Source organism: Anomalospiza imberbis, chromosome 8 (genome assembly GCF_031753505.1).
Source record: "Anomalospiza imberbis isolate Cuckoo-Finch-1a 21T00152 chromosome 8, ASM3175350v1, whole genome shotgun sequence".
Taxonomy (NCBI): Eukaryota; Metazoa; Chordata; class Aves; order Passeriformes; family Viduidae; genus Anomalospiza; species Anomalospiza imberbis.
Genome location: NC_089688.1, coordinates 3,140,614 through 3,162,981, shown reverse-complemented (window position 1 = coordinate 3,162,981; position 22,368 = coordinate 3,140,614). Strand labels below are relative to the sequence as shown.

Sequence of the window (22,368 nt, the reverse complement as noted above, 5' to 3'; positions counted from 1 at the left end):
CGGCTGAGGCGCTGCCCGGGCCCGGCGGGCCCTGCCGCGATGGCGATGGCGATCCCGATCCCGATCCCGATCCCGATCCCGATCCCGATCCCGATCCCGATCCCAATCCCCCGCGGTTGCCCGGGTGCGGAGCCCCCGGCAGGGCCCTCCTCTGTCCAGCCCCGCGCCCGCAGCTTCTCCTCATTCCCTACAGCCCCGGCACTTCGGCAGCCCGCGGGGAATCCCAGCGGGATCACGGCCGCAGGCGGTGGGGAGGCTGGGCCTTTAAAGAGATTTAAGCTTGGGCTGCGCCAGCCTGTTCTAACTTGAGTCAGTTTTGAGTGGAGAGTTGGACCAGGGCTTGCAGGGATCCCTTCCAGCCTAAGTGATTCCATGATCTTGGCAAAACAAAAACGTGTCCTTGTGCTTGATACGTGGATCTGGATTGTGTCTGCTTGATACAATCTCTGCAGGGTGTCACACGAAGCTCCTTATTTATCTCCATGGTTCCTGACTCAGGGTCTTACTCCTGGTTGACAGAATCACAGGATATTCTGAGTTGGAAGGGACCCACAAGGATCATCAAGTCCAGCTCATAAGTGAATGGCCCATTCCAGGATTGATCCCACATCCTGGGTGGTTTTAGCACCAGGTTCTGACCTGCTGAGCTCGTCTCAGGGTTCTGTGTCAGTATTAAAGTTGTTACTTAGGTATTCTGCAGGGTTTGAGTGAAGTTAGTAAAGTGGGCAGTGGAATAGGAGGACCCCTAAACTTGGGGAAGACTGCTTTGTGGTGATTTCAGAAGCAGCAGTGGGGTCAACTTGCCAGGACACCAAGCAGTGCTTCCAGCATCCCTTCCAAATGAAAAAGTCCTCTGCTGGCCAACCCCAACTTAAGATTCTCCCCCAGGCTTAGACTTCCTGGCTGGAGCTGTCCCAGCTGCAGCAGCCCAGAGCAGCTGTGGCTGCCCCTGGATCCCTGGAAGTGCCCCAGGCCAGGCTGGATGGGGCTGGGAGCGGCCTGGGACAGTGGAAGGTGTCCCTGCCATGGCAGGGGTGGCACTGATGCCTTGAGAAGGCTGACCTAGAACAGAGACTGGACAGAGCTAAAGAATAAAGCAGGGATTTATTAAAAGGATCTCCTCAGTGGATCCACCTTGGGCAGCACAAGAGCCCAGCCAGGGCTGCACCCAGGATGGACCAAAATGGTCCCAAAATGCACGGCCGCTCACGGGGGCTCTCACTTTGATCAGTTCTGCTCCATTTCCATATTGGAGTTCATTGTCCAATTCCAGCTCCAGCCCATGCAGTCCCATCCTTGTTTTCCTCTCTTCAGCCCACGTTGTTTGTGCTCTTGGGGCTGAGATCTGGATCATTTGTCCTTGGTCCCCAGCTGGAGAAGGAATTGTTTTGTCTCCCTGTTCTGTGAAGAGAGCTCACCATCCCATAATGTGAAGCTCAGACCCACACACTAAAGCAGCTCAGAATCTGAAAAATATAAAAGCAAAAACCTGAGGCACCAGAATGAGATGGGCTTTGGGGTCCCTTCCAACCCAAACCATACAAGGAGTATCCCTACTTGATTTGCTTCCTCCTCCTTTGTCCCAGCCAAACATCTCCACATTCCAGAAGCATCTCCCTGGCGGGGCTGCTTTCGCCGGGAGCAGTGGGATAAGCCCTGGTTGCCGTGTCCCCAGGGCTGGTGGCCCGAGGCGGGAGCATGAGCGAGTTCCGCATCCACCACGACGTGAACGAGCTGCTGAGCCTGCTGCGGGTGCACGGCGGGGAGGGCGCCGAGGTCTACATCGAGCTGCTGCAGAAGAACCGCACGCCCTACGTCACCACCAACGTCTCTGCCCACAGTGCCAAGGTCCTGCCCCGCTCTCCTGGGGATGACAGCTCGTCCTGTTGGTGTCCATCAAGGGAAAAGGGGAACAAGATCTCTGGTCCGATCTGGGGTGGCGGTTCCGGGTGTGAAGCGGGAGGTGTGGGTGGGAAGAGGTGGAATGCTTGAGGGAGGAGAGGACTGTTAGGACTGGGGTGTGGGAAAGTTCAGAGAAGGAGGTTGTTTTGTGGGATGTTGGGAAGGAGTTGTTCTCTGGGAGGGCGCCCAGGGAAGCTGTGTCCCTAGATCCTTGGAAGTGTCCAAGGCCAGGTTGGACAGGGCTTGGAGCAGCCTGGGATAGTGGAAGGTGTCCCTGCCTGTAGTATGGGGTGGAACAAGATCACCTTGAGCTTCCCTTCCCACCCAAACCTTTCCTTGATTACACGATGAAATGAAAATGGTATAAATTGCAATTATATGACTAACATGTGACTTTTTTCTTCTGAATATCACCCAAATATTAGCGATTAAAGCCTGATGCTCATGACCAGACTCATACGCTTTTATAGCTATATAACTTACATAGCTTTTATGGCTAAAAGGTTGCTTTTTGTTCTCCTTTTTAAAAGCAATCCACCAGTCAAGATCTAAGTGCTAGGAAGTCTCTAACTCTGTCTGAAACTTGGCATCTTTGTAGCCTGAGCTGCGTGTTTGCTCTAATTCCATTTCATTTTAATAGTAACTCCTTGTAATACTAACATGGTGTTTTACAGGTGAAAATAGCCGAGTTTTCTCGAACTCCTGAAGATTTTCTAAAGAAGTACGATGAGCTGAAGTCTAAAAACACAAGACATCTGGATTCTTTAGTTTACCTACTGTCCAAACTCACCGAAGACAAAGAGGTTGGTTTAGAACTGGATGTTAAAGAGTAGCAACAATGCAATGATTTCAAGCACAGCTTGAATTAAAGTTCAGTGAAATCTGTAGAAATCAACAAATAACCAGTTCTAGCTTTCACTGAGTTATTAAAGCCCCGCTGAGAGTTGTGCTCCTCTTGATATAATTCACTAAGACATGGAAAACTGGGACAGAGAGATCTGTGGTTAGATTCAGCACAGCCAGGGTATGGTCATGTGTTTCTTGCTTTAGATTGTACTGCTCAGCATTCACAAAAACATTATCTTTGTTTGTCTATGTACAGACACTCCACTACCTGCAACAAAATGCTAAAGAAAGGGCAGAACTCGCAGCAAATGCAGCCACCAGCAGCAGCACGAATTTTTCCATCCCCTCATCCACTTCCAAGATGTCTCTGCAGGAGCTGGAGGAGCTGCGCAAGCAGCTGGGCAGCGTCACGGCTAACTCCAGTGCACAGCAGGTACCAAAGCCCTTCTTTCCCAAGCCCTGAGCACAAAATCCTCCCTTTTGGTAGTCAGACAATATTAAATCTTGATGCTGTTCTTAGTAAAAGTGGCCTTTTTCTATTCCAGTCAGTTAAGGTTACATTCTTTGAGGCTATTCAAGGTTAAATTCTTCCCTGTGAGGAACCTGGCACAGGCTGCCCAGAGCAGCTGTGGCTGTTCCATCCCTGGAAGTGTCCAAGGTCAGGGCTTGGAGCAACCTGGAAATCATGGAAAAGACAGAAAGGAAGAGGAAAACCAGCTGGAGACACAGGCTTAGCAAACAGTTAAACATTTCATTAGCAGCAGTAGGTTGTGAGGTCAGAGTGCAAAAGGGCCATTTATTACTTAAATCCCAAATTCTGTTTCCTGTCATTATTTGTATAAAATACAAATATTGTATTGAGGTGGCTCGACCTGACAAACAGGACAAGGAGAGAAAAAAACATGGTGAAAAACTCATGGGTCAAGATAAGGATATTTTGGCTGCAGAAGGCAGAGGGGCAACAGTGTGTGGAAAATTCTTTGGACAGAGGGGAAAGGGGAAAAGATGCTCAGAGGTCCACAGTGCCTTCTCATGTCTGGTCAGCAAAATCTAACAGGGGACGAGCCTCAGATCACTTCAGCCCCTCGATGTCAAGAGGGATGGACCTCCCATGCTTTGGGTGTCCGGGCTTGAAGGGCTCTACATGAGTGTGATGGTGGAGGAGAACTCAAATCCTAAACGAAGGGTCCAACCCCTCACCCTGTCAGCAGTGTTGAGACCAGCCTTGTCCCACATCCTCTGAAATACTGCACAGACACTGGGCCTGACTCACCCAGATCCTTCACAGACAGTCTGAGTCAAGTGGGTGATTTAGATCATGAAGGGAAGATGAATTTCCAGTGAGATAATTGATCTTCTTACCAGGATTTATGTGTGAACTTGCTAAAAGAGGAAAGACCTGGAAGTGCCGTTCTCTGGGATGTGCAGATCACAGCCAGAGGGATTGAAATGCCATCACAAGCCAGGATTTGTGCTTCCCTGCTGCTCCATTTGCAGTCTCTTCAGACTTAAAGAGCTGCAGCTGCGTTAAAACGCCCTGATGGGCTGGTGCTCAGGCCTGTTGAGTCAGTAAGGGCTGGGACAGGAGGACATTCCTTGGAGGTGTTAGGTCTGCTCAGCCTGTGACCCAGATCTTCTGTCTGTGAGGGTCACAGATGGAGCTGGAGGTGTTTTTGGAGCTCAGAGACGAGCCCTTCGTCCCCCTCCGTGGATGTTGGCACTGCCATTGCTCAAGATGTCAGCTGGTTCCTAAGCATGACAGTGGCAAAGTGGCACCCTGTGCCAGGGGTGTTGGGGTGCCACCTGAGGGCCATGTTCTCAGCCCTGGGAGTTTTCTCCAGGCTGCTGTTGAAGCCTGCAGTGACAGTGACCTAGATTTTGAGTTGCAGAGAGAAGGTGATTCATGCCTCTGAGACATGTGCTTTGTCACCAGTGCCACAAGTGCTGTGCCATCTGCCCTGGGATTGCTTGGCACTGACAGAGAGATCATGCAGGGGTTGGAGTTACTGCTTGGACCAGTTTTGGTCCAGGATTCATGGAGGTGGGCAAAGTTAAATGTTCGCTTTCAGGTGATTGTGTCCTTTACAGCCAAAATGTTGATTTTTGGCCTCTGCCAGTTAACAAAGTCACACTAGAGCTGGTTGAGCTGCAACAGAAGTGCCCTTGTTGTAGAATAAACACAGAATAAACATATAGAACACATACGGTGCCTGTTGTTATAGAATAAAATCAGAGGGTCATCAAGTCCAGCCCTGGATTGAATATCACCATGCCCACTAAACCATGTCCCCAGCTGCCATTTGTGCTCATGTTTTGAACACTTCTAGAGGTGGTGACACCACCATTTCCCTGGGGAGCTTGTTCCAATGATTAACCACTCTGTCAGTGAAGAAATTTTTCCTGCCTGCCTTTTGGGAAGACCTACTGGTGGCTGCCCTTCTCCCTAGCAGAACATGTTCATACAACCAACTGAGGTTTGCAGTTTCATGTGGGGTTTAGCCATCCTTTGAACTGCTGGCAGCTTGCTTGATGCTTCCTATTTCTCTGCATGAAAGTCCCAGTTCTGTTAGGGGAGCAGAGGAAATCGAGGTCCTTTCAGCAGATCACCCACACATGATGTAAATAAGAAAGTAAAATGAGCTTGTGCATATCCCTTTTCACACACACATCTGTGGAGTTTCAGAAATGGCCTTCATCAGCCCTGTCTTTGTGCATTGGGGCTCCAAATGTTCACGTAGGTTGTGCATCTCACAAGCTTCCCCAGCTGATGATTGATCTTGCACTCCATTTATTTTAGTGTCAGAGCTGGGGGTGGAAAGTCTTTCAGTCTCCGAGAGCTCACTTCCTTCGCCAACTCCCACTCGGAGCAAAAATCTCCATCATTTTCCAGCTCTCTGTGGGTGGATTTGTCTGGGTTGCATTTGGCATTGAGTTCAGAGGTGTTCAGTGCCCCTGGAAGAGGATGCTGGTGCTTCTGGAAGGAGTTTGCTGCTTTCATGTGGTGCTCTCTCCAAACCAGCAACCACTGCCTGCTGGTTGTGCATGTCCCCATTCTGCTTCCCTGGCTGTGCCCCAGCACCCAGGCCAGTGTGGACAGATGCAGAAAGGCATTATTTGATGTACCCCCACAAAAAAAGGTCAAGTGTATAAAAATAGGCATTTTTTGCAGCAGTGGGGAAAATAGACTAGGTGGCACTGGGAAATTAAACCCTACTCCATGCTACTGAAATACCAGCTATTTTGCTTTCTGTTCTCAAGTCCATCAATTGGTTTGCAGTCATTTTCTCCTTGAAATTAAACATTTCTTGGACTTCTGAAAGTCTCCTGTTTTTTTCCTTTCTTTGCCTCTTTCTCTTTTTCCAACAGCCTCTTGAGCTTACACGAAAAATCCTTCGGGATAAGCAGAACAAGAAGAATTCTGGTCAGCCCATTCCAGTATTTCCATCCTGGGTGTATGAGAGACCTGCACTTATTGGGGATTTCTTAATTGGCACCAGTCTAAGCACTGACACAACAGTACCAATAGGTATGTGAAACACAGGGAAAGTTGCATTAATTTGTACTGTTTTGTTCTCATTCAGAAATGCTGTTCAGATGTTCACACTCAGCAAAACTTGGCTCTTGGCACTTTCTTCTTTGTGCTGTTTTCTGGGTATTTGAATATTTTGGTGGCTAGGAGGTTGGGGAAGTTGTTGGTGTTGGAAGTAACTGGGCACTTTTGGGTGGCAGGATCAGCAGCAGGAGCTGTGGCTGGTGTTCTCTTGGCCACAGGTGTTGGATATCTGATCCTGCCTGCTGGATTTGGGTAGAAATGAGCAAAGGATTCTGTTCTTCAGGAAAGCAAGGCACGAGACTGAAACAGGTTGATGATGGCACATTGTGTCCTTTTTTTGTCTCCTCTTTGGAAACAGGCACTTTGCCACTGGCCTCCCAGGAATCCATGATTGTGGAGGACTTGCTGTACGTGCTGATTGGCGTGGATGGAAGGTACATCACAGCACAGGCCCTCGTGGGCAGGCAGAACAGAGCCTTCTCACTCGATCCAAACCTGGACTTGTCCGTCAAGGAGTTGGTGACCAGGATTCTTCCTGTGGCAGCCAGTTACTCTGCTGTCACCAGGTATTGAGCTGGTTTTTGTCAGGGGAGGAGGCTCTCCTGTGAGAATAGAGAGTCTGCCATTGTGCAGGTGTTAACTTCCATGCTTAATTTAAGCTAGGGGGGGTATAAAATGAGTGACAATTTATTTGGGTGAGTTTTAGCTACATTTCCTTTGCTGTGTTTTTCCTCTGTGCTGCCAGTTCACTTTTTCATTCACACAGCTTTGTTCTTTCCAGTCTTGGCCTTGGTAACTTCAGGTAAAATCCAGTTAGGATATATCTGCCTGTTCTGGCTTCTCTTCCCACTCTGCTATGAAATTCTCCCTTTTCCTGCTTTTTACTCCCCTCTGGGTATCCAGGACTGAGAGAAGCTTTGTGTGCTGGTTCTCACTTTCTACACAGTGCTTTTACAAATGGTTCTGGTTCTCTTGTGGCTGGAGAGGAAACATCTTCCCACAGCTTTCCCTTCCAAGAAGTGTGGGATGGGAAATAAGGGAGAGGGACTGGTGTGCTTCCCAGCATGGGATCTACTGGTGTGCCTGCACAGTGTCCTGAAGGCAGAAGTTCTTGAAAATTATACAAGTTGCATTGCCTGAAAGAGTTTTCATTTTGCTTTTTACAGGTTTATAGAGGAGAAGTCTTCCTTTGAGTATGGACAGGTAAATCATGCTCTGGCTGCGGCCATGCGGACTCTAATCAAGGAATACATGATATTAATTACCCAGCTGGAGCATCTTCAGAGGCAGGGCCTCCTGTCACTGCAGAAGCTGTGGTTTTACATCCAGCCCACAATGAGGACCCTGGAGATTCTGGCTTCACTGGGTAAATTTCCAAAATACATTCCTTACATGTGGGCAGCTTGTGAGAACTGTGCAGGGTAGCCAAGTAGGCAGGGCATGTCTCATAATTTTGATTTTCTGCTTTACTAAAGAAGAAAGCCCAGGGGAATTGTACTTGTCAGGGCACTGCACTTCTTCTGGAGAAGAGCATTCAGGTTCTAGGGCTGAATGTGCCTTTGGAGCTGTCAGGAGGCACCTCAGTGCCTTTTGCCTTCACAGCCCTTGCCCTTCCCATCAGCTGTAACCACCACTGCTGCCTCTCCTCAGCTCCTTTCCAGACTCCTCTCCAGCTCTGTGTGGGTATAATCCCTGGAAGTTCCTAGTCCAGCCCCTTGCTTACAGCTACACAGGCAGCTCAGGGGGCCATGTCCAATCTGGGGACAATTTAGGGTTTTGTTTTGGGACTTTCCAGGATGTAAGTGTCTTATATTGTTGTTTTTTGTGTGGTTGTTTGTTTGTTTTTTTAATTCTAGCTACTTCTGTGGATAAGGGTGAGTGTATGGGAGGATCAACCCTGAGCTTGCTCCATGACAAGACTTTCAACTACACAGGGGACAGCCAGGCCCAGGAGTTGTGCCTGTATTTAACCAAGGCAGCCAGCGTGCCTTACTTTGAAATCCTGGAAAAGTGGATATATAGAGGCATCATTAATGATCCATACAGGTAAAGAACAGCAAAAAATGAAATGAAATGCAAAACTTCAGAAATACTGATCTGCTTTGTCTAGTCTGAGTTGCCTGGGGGCCTGAAACAACTCTCTTGGAAGTTTTTTGGCTTTTGTAGAGTCACTTGAAGCATTTTGCTGTATTTGATAGTTTATGCAGCATTTCTGTTTCCCACATTTTCAGAATCCTAAGGTGGGGGCAAAGCTGAAGGTAAAATATCTGAAATTAATGCCTTTCTGCTGGTGAGAAGGTGGTCAAAGGCCTGTTTCCTCACCCCTGCACTGACAAACAGATAATGTTTAGCCTTAGTTTATGGACCCTGTAAAATTCTGTTTCTCATTGCAGATCATCAGAGACACTGCACAGTGCTTTTCCTCTTGCTTCACAGACAAGTTTCAGTTCTTGGTTGGATGTGTCCCTTATTTCTGATAGATCACTTTACCAGTTTGCAGGTCAAAAAAAAAATCCTCATTGTACCACTTCCTGCCCCTAAACATCTGCTTTAACTGTTCAGTGAGTTCATGGTGGAGGAGCATGAGCTGCAGAAGGAGAAGATTCAGGAGGACTATAATGACAAGTACTGGGATCAGAGATACACTGTTGTTCAACAGCAGATTCCCTCCTTCTTGCAGAAAATGGCTGACAAAATCCTAAGCACAGGTATGTGCTTCTGCTGTGAGATGGACCTTGAGACAAGCTGGTCTTGAGTAAAGAGAAAGGAAATGTCACTGTGCCTTGCCACTTTATGGGGTTGTCCAGTTGAATTGAGAGCAATAGAAGAGTCAGATTGAAAAAGAATCCCAAACCCTATAAATGAAACAACACAGGAGCCCAGCAGCAAGGGGAGCTGTCTGTCCCACTGCTTTTTTGTGGGTAGGTTTTCTAGCTGGATGGAGCTGGGCAGCTGAGGTTTGACTATCTGAGTGTTAATTTAGGCATTCAACTTCTTAGCCTTGTACAATGCCCTCCAAAAGTGACTTCAAAAAAAGAGTTTCAGGCCACCTGCAGAGATGTTTTGTCACCACTGGGAAACAAAACCATTTCTAAATCTCCTTAAATGTGGTACCAGGTGCCTGTTTTAAAATTCCGTGGCATCTCTTGAAAATCCTTTCCAACTTTTAGCACAATGTAGTGTAAGCATTTTTCAGCATTCTTCCTCTTGAAGGGGATGGTGTGGAAATTTCCTTGTTGACTGTACAGCAGGTATGAGTATGGGACATTCTTTCTTTTTAATTTCAGGGAAATATTTAAATGTTGTGCGGGAATGTGGGCGAGATGTCACCTGCCCTGTGGCCAAAGAGGTCATCTACACTTTAAAGGAGAGAGCCTATGTGGAACAAATAGAAAAAGCATATAACTATGCCAGCAAAGTTCTTCTGGACTTCCTGATGGAGGAGAAAGAGCTGGTGGCTCACCTAAGGTTGGATTTATTTTACTAAATGCATGAAAAATAGATTGGTTCTGCTAAGGGACATATATTTTTGAAGTTAGCTCTGTTCTCTTGGGATATTACCAAGGTGTTCTCTCTTTTTCCATTTAGAAAGGTTGACCTAAAAAATAAGAGTAGATTTTTTTTTTCCCTGAAGAGGGAAAAAAAAAGTCTAAAATGATAGAAATGTTGAGTGTGAAAGATGTCTGGGGGTCTCTGGTCCAATTTCCTTGGAAGGCTGTTGCCAAAACTGTGTCAGGGCTTTGTCTAGCCCAGTCAGATCAGGAGTCTGGAGCCACGCTGTGTTTTGGCTGTGCTCCTATTTTTGCTCCAAAGCCTGCAGTGATCATGAGTGATCACTGGCCAGGCACTTGGTTAATCCTCAGGCTCACCTCAGACCTACTTCCAAGATCCATGCCCTTCACAGGTAACTCTCCCTGGTGCCACATGAAAATCAAAGTTTATGTGTCCTGTTACAGCAGAAGTCTGCTGGATTTTAAAAATCAGCACAGATATTTGTTCATTGAGAGGAGTGCAGGATTCTGCTCAGAATTGGCAGCTGCCCCTCAGCTGGAGGAGATCTGTTGTTCAGGACAGCAGTAGGAGCCTGCACTCATCACACCTAGTTTGGGTTTTTTTTTCATTTTTCTAGGCAAAAAAAAGAACAGCAGCAGCCCTGATCTGACTGCACAGAAGTGTCCTGACTGAGGGGGTAGGATCCATAAAAGACTAGTCTCCAAACTGGTTATTTATGGCTGTGTGCTCTCCAGAAAGAGAAACATTTTGTGATGAAACCCCACAGGCTGGTTGAATTGATTGCACTTGTTCCCTTAGGTTTGGTATGGATTAACCTAGGCTTTAAGAAAAGTCATCAATTGTCCCTTCATTTTCTTGAGCAGATCTATAAAACACTATTTCCTGATGGATCAAGGGGACTTTTTTGTTCACTTCATGGATCTGACAGAGGAGGAACTGAAGAAGCCTGTAGATGACATCATAACAACGAGGCTGGAGGCTCTGCTGGAATTAGCCCTGAGAATGAGCACAGCCAACACCGATCCCTTCAAGGATGATTTAAAGGTGAGAATGGGTGGAAGCAGAAGAGGAATTGACTTTGAGCAGAAGGCCTGGGAGATCTGTGTGCCTGTGAGAACCTGCTGCTTCCAAGTTGGTGTGACGACTGGAGAGTGACTCTGACCTTGGGCACCTTGATGTTGTTCCACAGCAGCTGTGGGTGTCCTGTGGCTTCATTTTTTTTCCTGCTCTTCCCTTACAGATTGACTTGATGCCCCATGACCTCATCACGCAGCTCCTGAGGGTGTTGGCCATAGAAACAAAGCAGGAGAAGGCCATCATCAGCGCAGAGCCCACGGAGCTCACCCTCAGTGGCCTGGAGGCCTTTTCCTTCGACTACATTGTGAAGTGGCCTCTGTCCCTCATCATAAACAGGTAAGGTGTCAGTCCACTGAGGGAAAAACAGGCAAGTACTCTCACAAGAGGCTTTCCATGCAAGAATCAAACATTCCTCAAACCTGGAGAGCAGAAGAAAACACTGGTATCTCTGGTTGCAGACTCAAAGAGTTCAGGCTGTTGCTACTCTAACAGGCTATTCTGCATTTAACTGAGTTCTGAGGGACCGAATGGTTCATTTTTCTGCAGGAATTTGCTTCTTGTTTCCCTGAAGAAACACTGATGTGAGCCACAAGCAAATGGGACAAGCAGCACTGAGTGAACAGAATGGCAGATTTCAAATTGCTGAATGCCAGCAATTAACTCCTCCCTTAATTTCCCCTCTAAAAATTCCATTGAATCGGTGAGACTTTCCTAACGACGCGATGCTTTTGGAATTTTGTCTCTTCCTTCCCAACAGAGTGTGTTAGCTCTGGTGGTAGCTATGGAAGTGAAAATAGGATTTGGTAAGGTTTCCTGAACTGTATCGACTGGAGCTCTGCAGACACCTACGCCGAAGTGTCTGAGCACAGACCTGAATCCAGTCCCAGAGCTATAAATAAGCAGCCCCATCTGCTTGTGACAGTGCATTGCTGGTGGGGTAATGCTGCCTGGAACTTGGTTACAGCTTTTCCTCCCCTTTTTTTGAAAACTGGCTAAATTCTTGGGTGAATTCTAAAATCCTGGCAAATTCTTGGGTGGCCATCTCAACCTTAGTGTGGTGACCACAGTGTCTGAACCCTCCCTCCCAGCCTGTGTGAGTGACCCCTGCGTGGAGCTCGAGGGAATTAGGGAGGCTGGTGATGTACCCACGGACAGGAAATATGGAGGAGGGTCTCCTTGGAGAGGAATTCTTTGGGGTGGTTGCAAATGTGACTCTCTTGCTTCGGTTCAGCGCAGATCTGCGCGCGTCTGGAGGCGTGAGCAGCATATTGTGTAAAGTCTCTTTACCTCTGAACAGCCTCAGCCTTCACAGCTTGGTCTGTCAATCAGAGCAGGCCTTTATCTGGATGAACTTCTCCTTTCTTTCCAGGAAAGCACTGACAAGGTACCAGATGCTTTTCAGACACATGTTCTACTGCAAGCACGTGGAAAGGCAGCTGTGCAATGTTTGGATCAGCAATAAGACAGCCAAGCAATTCTCCCTGCATTCAGCTAAGTGGTACAGCCTTTTTTTGTTAGTTTGTTTTCAGTTTTGAGTCTCCTTCTTGCTAATAAGATACCTCATGACATAGCTCAGACAATACTGAGGTGAAGAAGATCCTTACAAATGTCTTACAGGCTCAGAGATGTCAATTTGTAGCATTTTAGGTTTCACTCAATAGTTGTTTGTAAAGTTGCTTTAATATTTCATATCAAAATTTTAGTTCTATATGACCACATATTTAAAGCCTATGACGGGTTCAAAATTCTGACTCTACTAATTGAGGGAAAGCCATGGAGAATAATCAGAGATGGTTTACAGTGACTATAATCCCTCTCACACTGCAGACAAGGCATTTGCTAGGACAGAAATATTTAGCTCTCTGCTTGGCTGTGCAAGCCTGGTGATAGTTCTCCGTGGCATTTGCTAGCTCTGAGCTGTGTGGGTGTGATTTCTCCCCTAGGTTTGCTGGTGCTTTCACACTGCGGCAGCGGATGCTGAATTTTGTGCAGAATATCCAGTATTACATGATGTTTGAAGTGATGGAGCCAACATGGCACATTCTGGAGAAGAACCTGAAGCTGGTGAGTGAAGTTGGAATGGAAGCCTTAACAAATGTAGTGCCTAATTCCAGTAGCTGCAGCTGTCTGTTGATTTTGTTGGAGGCTTTTAAATATCTGGGAGCTGCTGTTCCTGCCACATTGCAGAGTGCTGCTGTTCTGCACCACCTTTCTGCTTGATTAGTCATACATCCCTTTCCTGTGCTGCATCCCCCTGTCTGTGCCCAGCTCACACTCTGCTCCCTGTTATGTAAAGGCAGGTTCTGCTCAACATTCCCATACACAGGAGAAAGAGAGCTGTGGGAAAGGAAGGTGGATGCAAAGATCATAAACAGGTCCAGGCATCTCCAGCTGATTCCTTGGCTGAGTTACAGTGCTCCTAGAAGTAGAGCCTGTGTTTTCCCTTCCATTAAACTGCCAAGGACTGGCATGCAGGGAATGTTTGTTTTTTAAAAGGCCATTACTATTATTATTATTATTATTATTATTATTATTATTATTATTCCCTCTGGTAGTCACCCTATGATCAGACACTTCTGGGTTGTGCATTTTTTCCTCTTACACCCTGAAAAACATTCCTCTGAGATACCAAACCCCTTCAATCAGCTCTCTTGGCAGCTGTCTGTGTATCTTCAGCATCATCTTATCCTGCCTTACTTCTTACTGTGCCCTGAGGAGTTTTTTGGGGTCAGCTAACCAACATTTTTTGATGCCCTGTCGTGTTTTTTTTCTGGAGAATTCACAGGAGGGATGAGGTTCAGCAGAGTGTCTCTGCATGTTCTTGGCAAGAACTTCTGAATGAGAAGGGTTCATATGTCGAGCTCTTGGATAATCTGGGAATTGTACTTACTTCTTAATTTTGTTGCAAGTTTAGGTTTGCAAATATATCACTCAGTTTACTTTACTTGCATGGAGGTGATTGTTGAAGTTATCCTGTCCCTGTTTTGTCCTTTCATTTGTACTTTAGGGGGGAAAAGGATGATCCTCACTGGTCTCATGTAGTGCTTTATGGTGCATTTCATTTGTCACACTTCTCTCTTGTGCATTTTCACTTGAAGATAAGGTGCTCTCTTCCTAAAATTGTAGCTGGGATCTTCATCTTCACAACATCACTGTTTTCTTCAACACAACTTCATCATCATCTTCATTGTATTAGAAAGATGCATTTATCCCTGTTCTGCAGTAGCTTAAAGGGATGTGGTGTTGGAGTCCAAAATGCAGTGAATTCTCAGAACTTTGGGCTTGTAAACTAAAGCTTAGAATTAAACACAGGATTTGAGCTGAGATCTTGGAAAAGGCTTCCAAACTTAGGTGCTAGAAGCGAGAATGTGGATTTATATTGGCTCCTAAAGCATATTTCTCAACAGCCTGGATGTTTTAATGATAAGTTTATTGACATTTAAGATTCTTTGATTTGTTTTTCTCTTTTCCTCGTTTTCACTGACTTTACTGAGGTTGTGAAGGTGGGAATGGCCTTGACAAGCAGATTTAAAAACAAAGGAAATGCAAGTTCATAAAGCAGATAACTCCATCCTTTCCAGGGGAGGGCTTGGGTGATCAAAGCAAGCATCATTTGTGGGGAGGTGATGTGACAAATCAAAGGTTTAAAGCCTGTGAGGGGCTGTTGAAGGCAGCAATGCAGATGCAGTCTCCATCTCGGGATCTTTCTGGGAGCTCCACGAGGAGTTCCTCACTCTGAGAGGTCCCTGTCAGAGGCAGGGTGCTGGGCTGGAGCTTTGGGGCAGAGCAGCACAGTAGCCCTGGGCTGGTTTGTCACTGTTGGGCTGTCCTGTCACAGGCATCCAACATTGACGATGTCCTGAGCCACCACACGAGCTTCCTGGACAACTGCCTGAAGGACTGCATGCTCACCAACCCGGAGCTGCTCAAGATCTTCTCCAAGCTGATGTCTGTGTGTGTCATGTTCACCAACTGCATGCAGGTGTGTACAGCCTCCCCGTGCCACTGCCAGCCCTGCCAGTCCCTCTGCCACCCCCACGTGGACTTGTCTTGTTCCCTCTGTCGGCAGCTTTAGGGCTTGGCAGCTCACACCCTCTCCCAAGAGGTTTCTGTGGCTTCTTACTCCGCAAAATCCTCATTTTTCCATGTTGATCTCAGGTTCATATGGACCAAATTCCCTCTCTTGAGGTGTAAGTTGTAGTGCTCTGTAGAGGCCTCTCTTGAGGGTGAGGTGATGGGCACTTTCCAGCCAGCATCAATGAGCCCACAGCTTTTCTAAAACCCACTTTCCAGTGGGTTTAGGGAGATCTATGTACCAGCATTGTCTTGGTTTGAAAAGACAGGTGTCTGCTGAGGAAGGCAGGAGCATCTCCTGAAATGGAAAATGTTAACCTCCTCCCTCTGGATTATTATAATTTTGAAATGAAGGAGCTCTCAGGCAAAGATATGGGAGTAGGAATAACAGTTCTTTACTAGGAAAATTAAAACACAAATGCAATAGTACAAAAAAAAAAAAAAAAAAAGAAAACAAACACTGCCAGAGTCAGAGCAGGCCCTGGCAGCCTGTGGGTCAGGGTGGTGGCAGCAGTCCCATCCCATGGTGGCTCAGCCCTCCTGCAGTGCCAGCTGTGGCTCTGCTGGAGCAGGGATCCTGGACAAGGGTGGAGTTTTCCTCTGAAGCTCCAGGGCTGCTGGAGATGGGCCTGGGCTCCCTCTGGGAATGCAGTGGGGAAGAAAGCTGCTCCTCTGGGAATGCAGTGGGCAAAGGCTGCTGTGGTGTTCCCAAAGTCAGATTGTATCCAGGTAGGAATGCTTGGCTCCTCCCCTGGGCGGAGCCTCTCCCCATGGGATGATGGAATTTTCCCAGCCATGCAGGGACACTCACTGGCCATGAACAGCAGAGATCTCCTGGAGGGAGGATTGGTTGTGGAAGAGATAAAGAAAACTGCCCAATGAACAGGGGATAACTGCCCCACCTCTGACAGATGGTGATGGAATACACAGCCCCTTTTCCAACCTCAGGCAAGCATGCTGAATCCAGACTCAGAGTTAGCTTTCCTGGGAGCTGGGGTGGGCAGAGCTGAGCCTCATGCTGTGCCACAATGGAAGAAACGGGCTGTAACCCTGTCCCCAACGCTGTCCCCTTGCCAGAGGTTCACCCAGAGCATGAAGCTGGACAGTGAGATGGAGAGGCTCACGCTGGAGCACGGCACTATGCTGGGCCCTCCCACCGAGGAGGAGCGTGCTGAGGAGGCTGCCAAGAAGAAGCTGACCAACAAGGTGGGACACTCTGGCCAGGGTGGCCACTTGCAGATAGCCCTCGCTGGTTTCTAGACCACGTGTGGCCCCAAAAGTACAATCTTTGTGGAATTGTGGGCGGTGCGGAGCGCTGCTGGAGGTCTCAAAGTCTGCTTTGAAGACCCTGTCTCCCACACCGGTCCCTGCACTGGTTTTTGAGTTTTCACTTGTGTTTTCAGCTGTCAGAGCCACAACCAGGCTTTCTGAAATGCCAGCACTTCACCATTCCCAGAGTGTGAGCGGGGCTCTTCGCAGTCCATGGCTTTCATACCTGGAGGATCTGTCTTGTCCATATTTCTCTGTCTAGATGCACAGGGGATTTGCTCTGTGGCTAGCAGATCCTCCTGTCCCTCTGGAAGCCCCTCTGGCACACACTGCATCATCACTGCAGTCACAGAGCTCCAGAGGTCACAGCCTGTCTTAGGCAACACACATTTTCTGCCTACTGGCTTTTCCTCCTGCTTGAAAATGAGCAGTGGCAGCATGTATTTGTGGATAACTCAGCTGGGATCTACTCTGGGTTTCTCCCAGGCTGGTCACAGCAGAGCTTTTACTACCAAGGACTTTGAAAGATTTCTTTCAGAGGCTGAGCAACTGTGAAGTTTGATGGCAGTATTTTTGAGCTGGTTAGGAAATGGAGGGAATAATTGCAGCCCCTTGGCAACTGCAGATCAGCACACATGGGGCCACTCTGTCTTTGCAGCTTTTAGCAGAGCATGCTGACAACCTGCACCTCACATCTGGCTTTGAAGCCACCATCAACAAGTTTGACAGCAATTTCTCCACACATCTGCTGGACCTGCTGGACAAACTGAGCGTGTACAGCACCAATGACTGCGAGCACAGCATGCTCAACATCATCTACAGGTGAGCCAGGCCTTCTCTCTCTGTGACTTCCCCTCCCATGGGTCCCAGATTCAGCTCAGGAAATGCTCATTATAGCTGAGAAATGTGTATATTTGGGAGCTCTGAGCAACCTGGGCTAGAGGAAGGTGTCCCTGCTCATGGCAGGGGGTTGGAATGAGATGGTTTTTGAGGTCCCTTCCAACCCAGACCATTCTGCTTTACGTTTCAACCCAAGGCTTTAGAAAAACCCCAAAACACATTCCTTTGAATTGTGTGAAATTTGCCCATTAATATTATAAGTGTAGTGTTAGTTTTCCTTGTCTCACTGTGGAGACAATGAATAAACCAATTTCCAAATACAGGGTAAGTATTCCAAAATGAGAAAGTCACACAAAGGTTTGATCATAAAATATCTGTTTTAAGTTCCCATATTGCATTTATTTAAATAAGCAGCTTCTTGGAAATCAAAATTCCTTCAGAAATACACAAAATTCAGGTACACAGGATAGAGGAGGGAGAAAGAGAGCAGATGGAAATTTTTCTGCTGGGTTTATAACCACTGTGTTGCTTTTTCAATGAAAAACCCCCTGGAAGTTCTGTTCCCTGTCCATCTGTACTGGATATATTTTATGGCTGGCTGATACCCTCACAGCTCTGTTGAGAGGTACTACACCTGAAAGCAGAGAGAGAGGAAATGTTTTTTAAGGAGATTGTTGTCCCCTCCTGGTGCTGTTTCTGACAGCATCTGACAGGGCTGTCAGGGTTCCTGGTACTTTGCAAACATGTCTTAGGTGAAGTATTCCTGCAGGGGACTGTGCTTCCAATTGTCCTTCTGGGAACTTCTTGTCCAGCCACTTGTCCAGGTTTACACAGCCCCTGGCAGTGCCCCAGGGCTGCTTGGTGTTCTGAGCTCTCCTGCTTCCATCCCCTGTCAGGGGAGCAGCTTCCAGCCACCAGAGCTGCCTCTGTGGGTGGGGCTGAGTCCATGAAATGGGAACGTTGGTGAGGACCCCTTCTCCACAGCCCTAGGAGCTCTGGTTGTCTCCATCTGTGAAGTGGCCAGAGTCAGAGGTCTTCTCCTCATCTTGGAATTTCTCCAAAAAACTGTTCGTGTGGCTGTGGTTGTTGTTCCTTTCAGGACTAACCAGGACAGCCAAGTCTCTGCAGGACCTTTTGGGAAAGGCTGGTGTGGCCTCTCAACATTTTGTGTCACCCTTCATCTGCCTGGAGATGGCAGTTCATCATCCTCAGGCTGTTGTAGGTTACAGGCAGGATCCATCTGTAGGAAAGGCTGGCTGGATTAAGCTCTCCTGTTCCCTGGCTGCCATCACTGCTGGGTGTCACAGGAGCATCCAAACTCGGGTTAGATTCAGGGATTGGGACCACAAGAGTTGAATCACCCAGGCAGGAGCATTTACTGCTCCTCAGTGCTCCAGCTCTCCTTCTTTATCCTTTTTTAAACAATTTTGCCATCTCCAGTGCAAGTTCCAGCAGAGGGGCTTGTTCATGGTGCTCCATCCAGGAGATCTTGATGGCAACTCACTCCATGATCCCAGGGCACAGGCGACATGGCCAACACAAGACCAAATTACCTACTCTTGTCACGGTGTGAATGTCACACAGGTTCTGGGACAGTGGGACAAGCTGGTGCTGCACCCCACAGCCTGGTTGTGCGTCCTGCCCAGGGTGCCACAGCCAGGAGCTGCTCCATCAGTGTCACAGCCCCACTGGGGGGGTCAGCTGGGGCCAGCAGGTGACTCCTGAGCTGTGAAACCTCTGCAGCTGGTTCTTCAAATACAGAGAGGTTGGGTTTTGCAACCAGCACTTCCTGCTTCAGGGGAAAGGAGAAGTGTGATGATGCAGATGATACAGTGCTTCTGTCCATGGCTTGTGCTGTGGACAGTGACTCAGCTGCACCCAGAGGCTCAGAGGAGGGCCTGGGTGCTTTGCCCTCCCTTTATTCCCATGCCCCTGTCCTTATGCCACCAGGACTGTCATCACTATCAAGTCCCCCCCCCACCAGGTCTCTGGGACCACTTGAGTCTTCACCACGACATTGGAGCTGCTGGACCTTTCCTGTCACCCCAGATGTCCCCGTTTCCTTAGACATCCTGGATGTGAACAGCCCATGGGACCTGCCTGTCCAATCCCATAGGCTGCTCAGGGCTGGTTTGAAGGGTGGCAGCCCCACGATGAATGCCCAGAGGTGACATTTAGCTCCCATTCAGGTTGGAGGGATTCTTGGCTCCAGGCCTGGGCTCTATGGCAACAGGAACCTGAGAAGCAGAATGGAGACAGTTGCCATCTGAAATGACATTTGAGAGAGTTTATAAGGAAGAGTTTATAAGACATACCACTCTTTTCTTCTAATTTATAACCCTTTTATGGGACTGCTTTCCAACAGGGATCATCAACATGTCAGATAGATAACAAAATTCACAGTTCTGGTACTTGCTCATCATTTATTTGCTCCTGGTTATCACTTACTCATTTTGTAGTACTGAGTAACTGAGGCATTTTATTTGTGGCATCAAACAACAGGAGATGGAGATGCAGAGGGTTTCCTTCAGAGCTCACAGGTGACAGACCTCTGCGGTGCCCAAGTCCTGCTCAGGTGTGTCACAGACTAGAATCAGAAAATACCCTGAGCTGGAAGGGACCCAACAAAGAGCATCCAGTCCCTGCTCAGACACCCCAACAATCCCACCCTGGGAGCAGTGTCCAAACGCTCCTGGAGCTCTGGCAGCCTCGGGCGTGCCCATTCCCTGGGGAGCCTGGGCGGTGCCAGCACCCTCTGGGGGAAGAACCTTTCCCTGAAATCCACCTAAACCTCCCCTAGCATAGCTCCAGACATTCTCTTGGGAGTGCTGGCAGAGGGCTGGCAACTGCAGGAAGTCTCCAGTCACTCCAACACATCCCAGGAGTGAAAAGGAGTAGAACTACAGTGGAGAGGGCTTTGTCAGCAGGATTAGTTAAGTCCACATTCTTAGAAATCTTATGCATCAGTGTGGTTATCAGGCATCCTTCCTTTACCAGTTTGGAGGAAACAGATCTCAGAATAGGTCACCAGGACGTGAAGTGGTGCAAACCCCACTGAATCCAACCACAAAGCAAGAAACTGCCACGTGCTGAGGAAGCACCACACAAATTCTGAAGAAATGGTTATCAGGGATCACTTGAATCTAAAAACAGCCGAAAGGGAAGCCAAGCAAAATTGCGAGTCACTGAGCTGGGAATGAAGCAGCTTCAGAAGTGGAGCAGGTCCTCAAAGCAATGAGTCCTGGCCTTGTGTTTGAGTCCAAACTTGCTCAGTGCTCTCACCTCAGTGTCAGGTTTCCCTGGTACAAGTCCTCGAGGACAAAAGCAGTGTAAAGCTTTTCAACCAGGAGAGAGCAACAGATAAATTCCATCTGCCAAGGCTCTGTTTCCTGTAGGCACCAAAAAATGTCAAGGAACAATATGTTGCCATTTGTGTGAGGTTGTTAAGCAACATGAAACTCAAATATTGTGCCCATTCAGTTGGTACTGGAGCAGCCTAATTTGAGAAAGGGAGAGAGTAACTTCTGTGTGATTCACGGGCTTGCACTGCCTGCCTGCTCAGTGATCCAGGGCACACGAGTGCATGAGCTGCACAGGCTGTGAGTGCTTTGGGATCTGCCATGGGAAGGTCACAGCAGGCTTGGGGCTGGATGGCATCACTCTGGATTATCGGGAAGGTGAGATCGTGGTATCCCTGGTGTTGAGTGCTTTGGAGAGGCTTTTCCAAGTGTCACTTGTGGCTGAGCATCTTCTGACCTCGTGTTGGTGAATTGTGGATCCGTGGGAAGCATCCTGGTGTTAGCCAGGAGATGGTGGGGATGGAAAGCTCAGCATTTTGTGGTGCTGTGTGGATTTCGTGTGGGAGTCAGTGCCAGAGTTCAGTGCTGGTGAACTCTGGGGTTTCAGCAGTGCTGGGGAGTGGCTGGGAAGGTGCAGACACTGAGCAACCCTTGTCCACACAAGACACCTGTGTGGTCTGCAGAAGAGCTGTGAGCGTTTGGTCCTTCCCGATGTATTTGGGACGGATTCCTGATACATTTCCCTGTCAAAGGCCTGCTGTCACGGCATGGGCACGGAGCAGGTGTCACCAACACCCGTGGCACAGCACAGCCATCCCGTGCAGGGACAGGGCTCGCTGTGGGTGTCCTGGGGGAGGCTCCTGCTCACACCTCCCCTGCCTCAGGTGTGTTTTGTCCCTCAGGTTGGACTTCAACGGGTTCTACACGGAGCGCCTGGAGCACATGTCGGCCGAGCGCAGCCAGAAGGCCCCGCCGCTGCTGCCCCGCCTGGCCGTGCCTGCCCAGTGACCTCAGCCCACCCGCCCACGAGCTGCAAACAGACCCTGCCCAGAGACACAGGGGAACCTGCGCTCTCCTGAGATGGTTGTAACGTGTTGGGGTCTCCTTGGCGTTGTTTTTGTTTTGTTTTTGTTGGGTTTTTTTTACTGTGTTGTACAACGATGTGTTTGTGTGTTGTAAAATAAATTAAATAACAACAACAACAAAAAAAATCAGGGTTATTTTGTCTGTTAACAGAACTCGGGGTGCATATTATTGTGGATGCTCCATCCCTGGAAGTGTCCAAGGCCAGGTTGGACAGGGCTTGGAGCAAGCTGAGATAGTGGAAGGCATCCTTGCTCATGCCATGGGATGATCTTTTAGTGCCTTTCCAACCCCAAGCCTGCAGCAGAGGAGTTCCAGGGAATCTGAATATTGCCTGAGGCAGTTTGAGAGCAGGTGCATGGAGGGAGGAAGAGAAATGTCTCCCAGGAACAAGGGGTAACCAAGGCCAGGGACACAGAGGCCTTGGAGGCAGGAGTGGGAACCTGGGGACATGTGTGAGGGCTGTGGCCACAGGACTGAGTGCTCCTGTCCTTCCTCTCCCGCACTTTTCCTTTGCAGGGACCTCCCAGAGCTCACTGGAGGGAAGAGCCAGGTTCTGTGTGCTCCATGGCCTACAGCTGCTCCTCCAGCTTGCCGGAGAGGGTGGGCACCACCAGCAAGCATTGAGTCCCACGAGAAGTCATGGAGAGTTCATTTTTCAAATCAACAGCAAACTTCTAAGAGCCCGTCGATGACTAATCCCAAATCCGTTCACACCCACGTGCCTGTGTCCATTTCCATTTCCTGGTCGGCCCTGGCCTGAAACACCCAGAAATACAAACGTGCCCGGCTTATCTGCCCCGATGTCGCAGCTCCAGTGCTTCCTGTGACAGTGCAGCCACCCCAGTGCCCTGGGTGCCCCTGCAGAGCCGCAGGACATGTGCCACCAGGCCGGGACCTCACCTTCATGCC

The 22,368-nt window shown here is 48.5% G+C and overlaps 1 protein-coding gene across 1 annotated transcript; it reads left to right on the top strand.

Moving 5' to 3' along the window:
• Positions 1-563: 563 nt before the first annotated feature.
• Positions 564-21,429, top strand: TUBGCP2 (tubulin gamma complex component 2). The gene is made up of 18 exons (XM_068196990.1): positions 564-665; positions 1,676-1,848; positions 2,577-2,705; positions 3,005-3,181; positions 6,115-6,274; positions 6,660-6,867; positions 7,468-7,667; positions 8,158-8,347; positions 8,864-9,009; positions 9,589-9,769; positions 10,678-10,858; positions 11,055-11,227; positions 12,261-12,389; positions 12,835-12,955; positions 14,730-14,873; positions 16,043-16,171; positions 16,893-17,056; positions 21,276-21,429. Exons 2-18 carry the CDS (start codon positions 1,699-1,701, stop codon positions 21,379-21,381), a joined length of 2,688 nt encoding a protein of 895 aa, XP_068053091.1. The 5' UTR covers positions 564-665; positions 1,676-1,698; the 3' UTR covers positions 21,382-21,429.
• Positions 21,430-22,368: the final 939 nt, after the last annotated feature.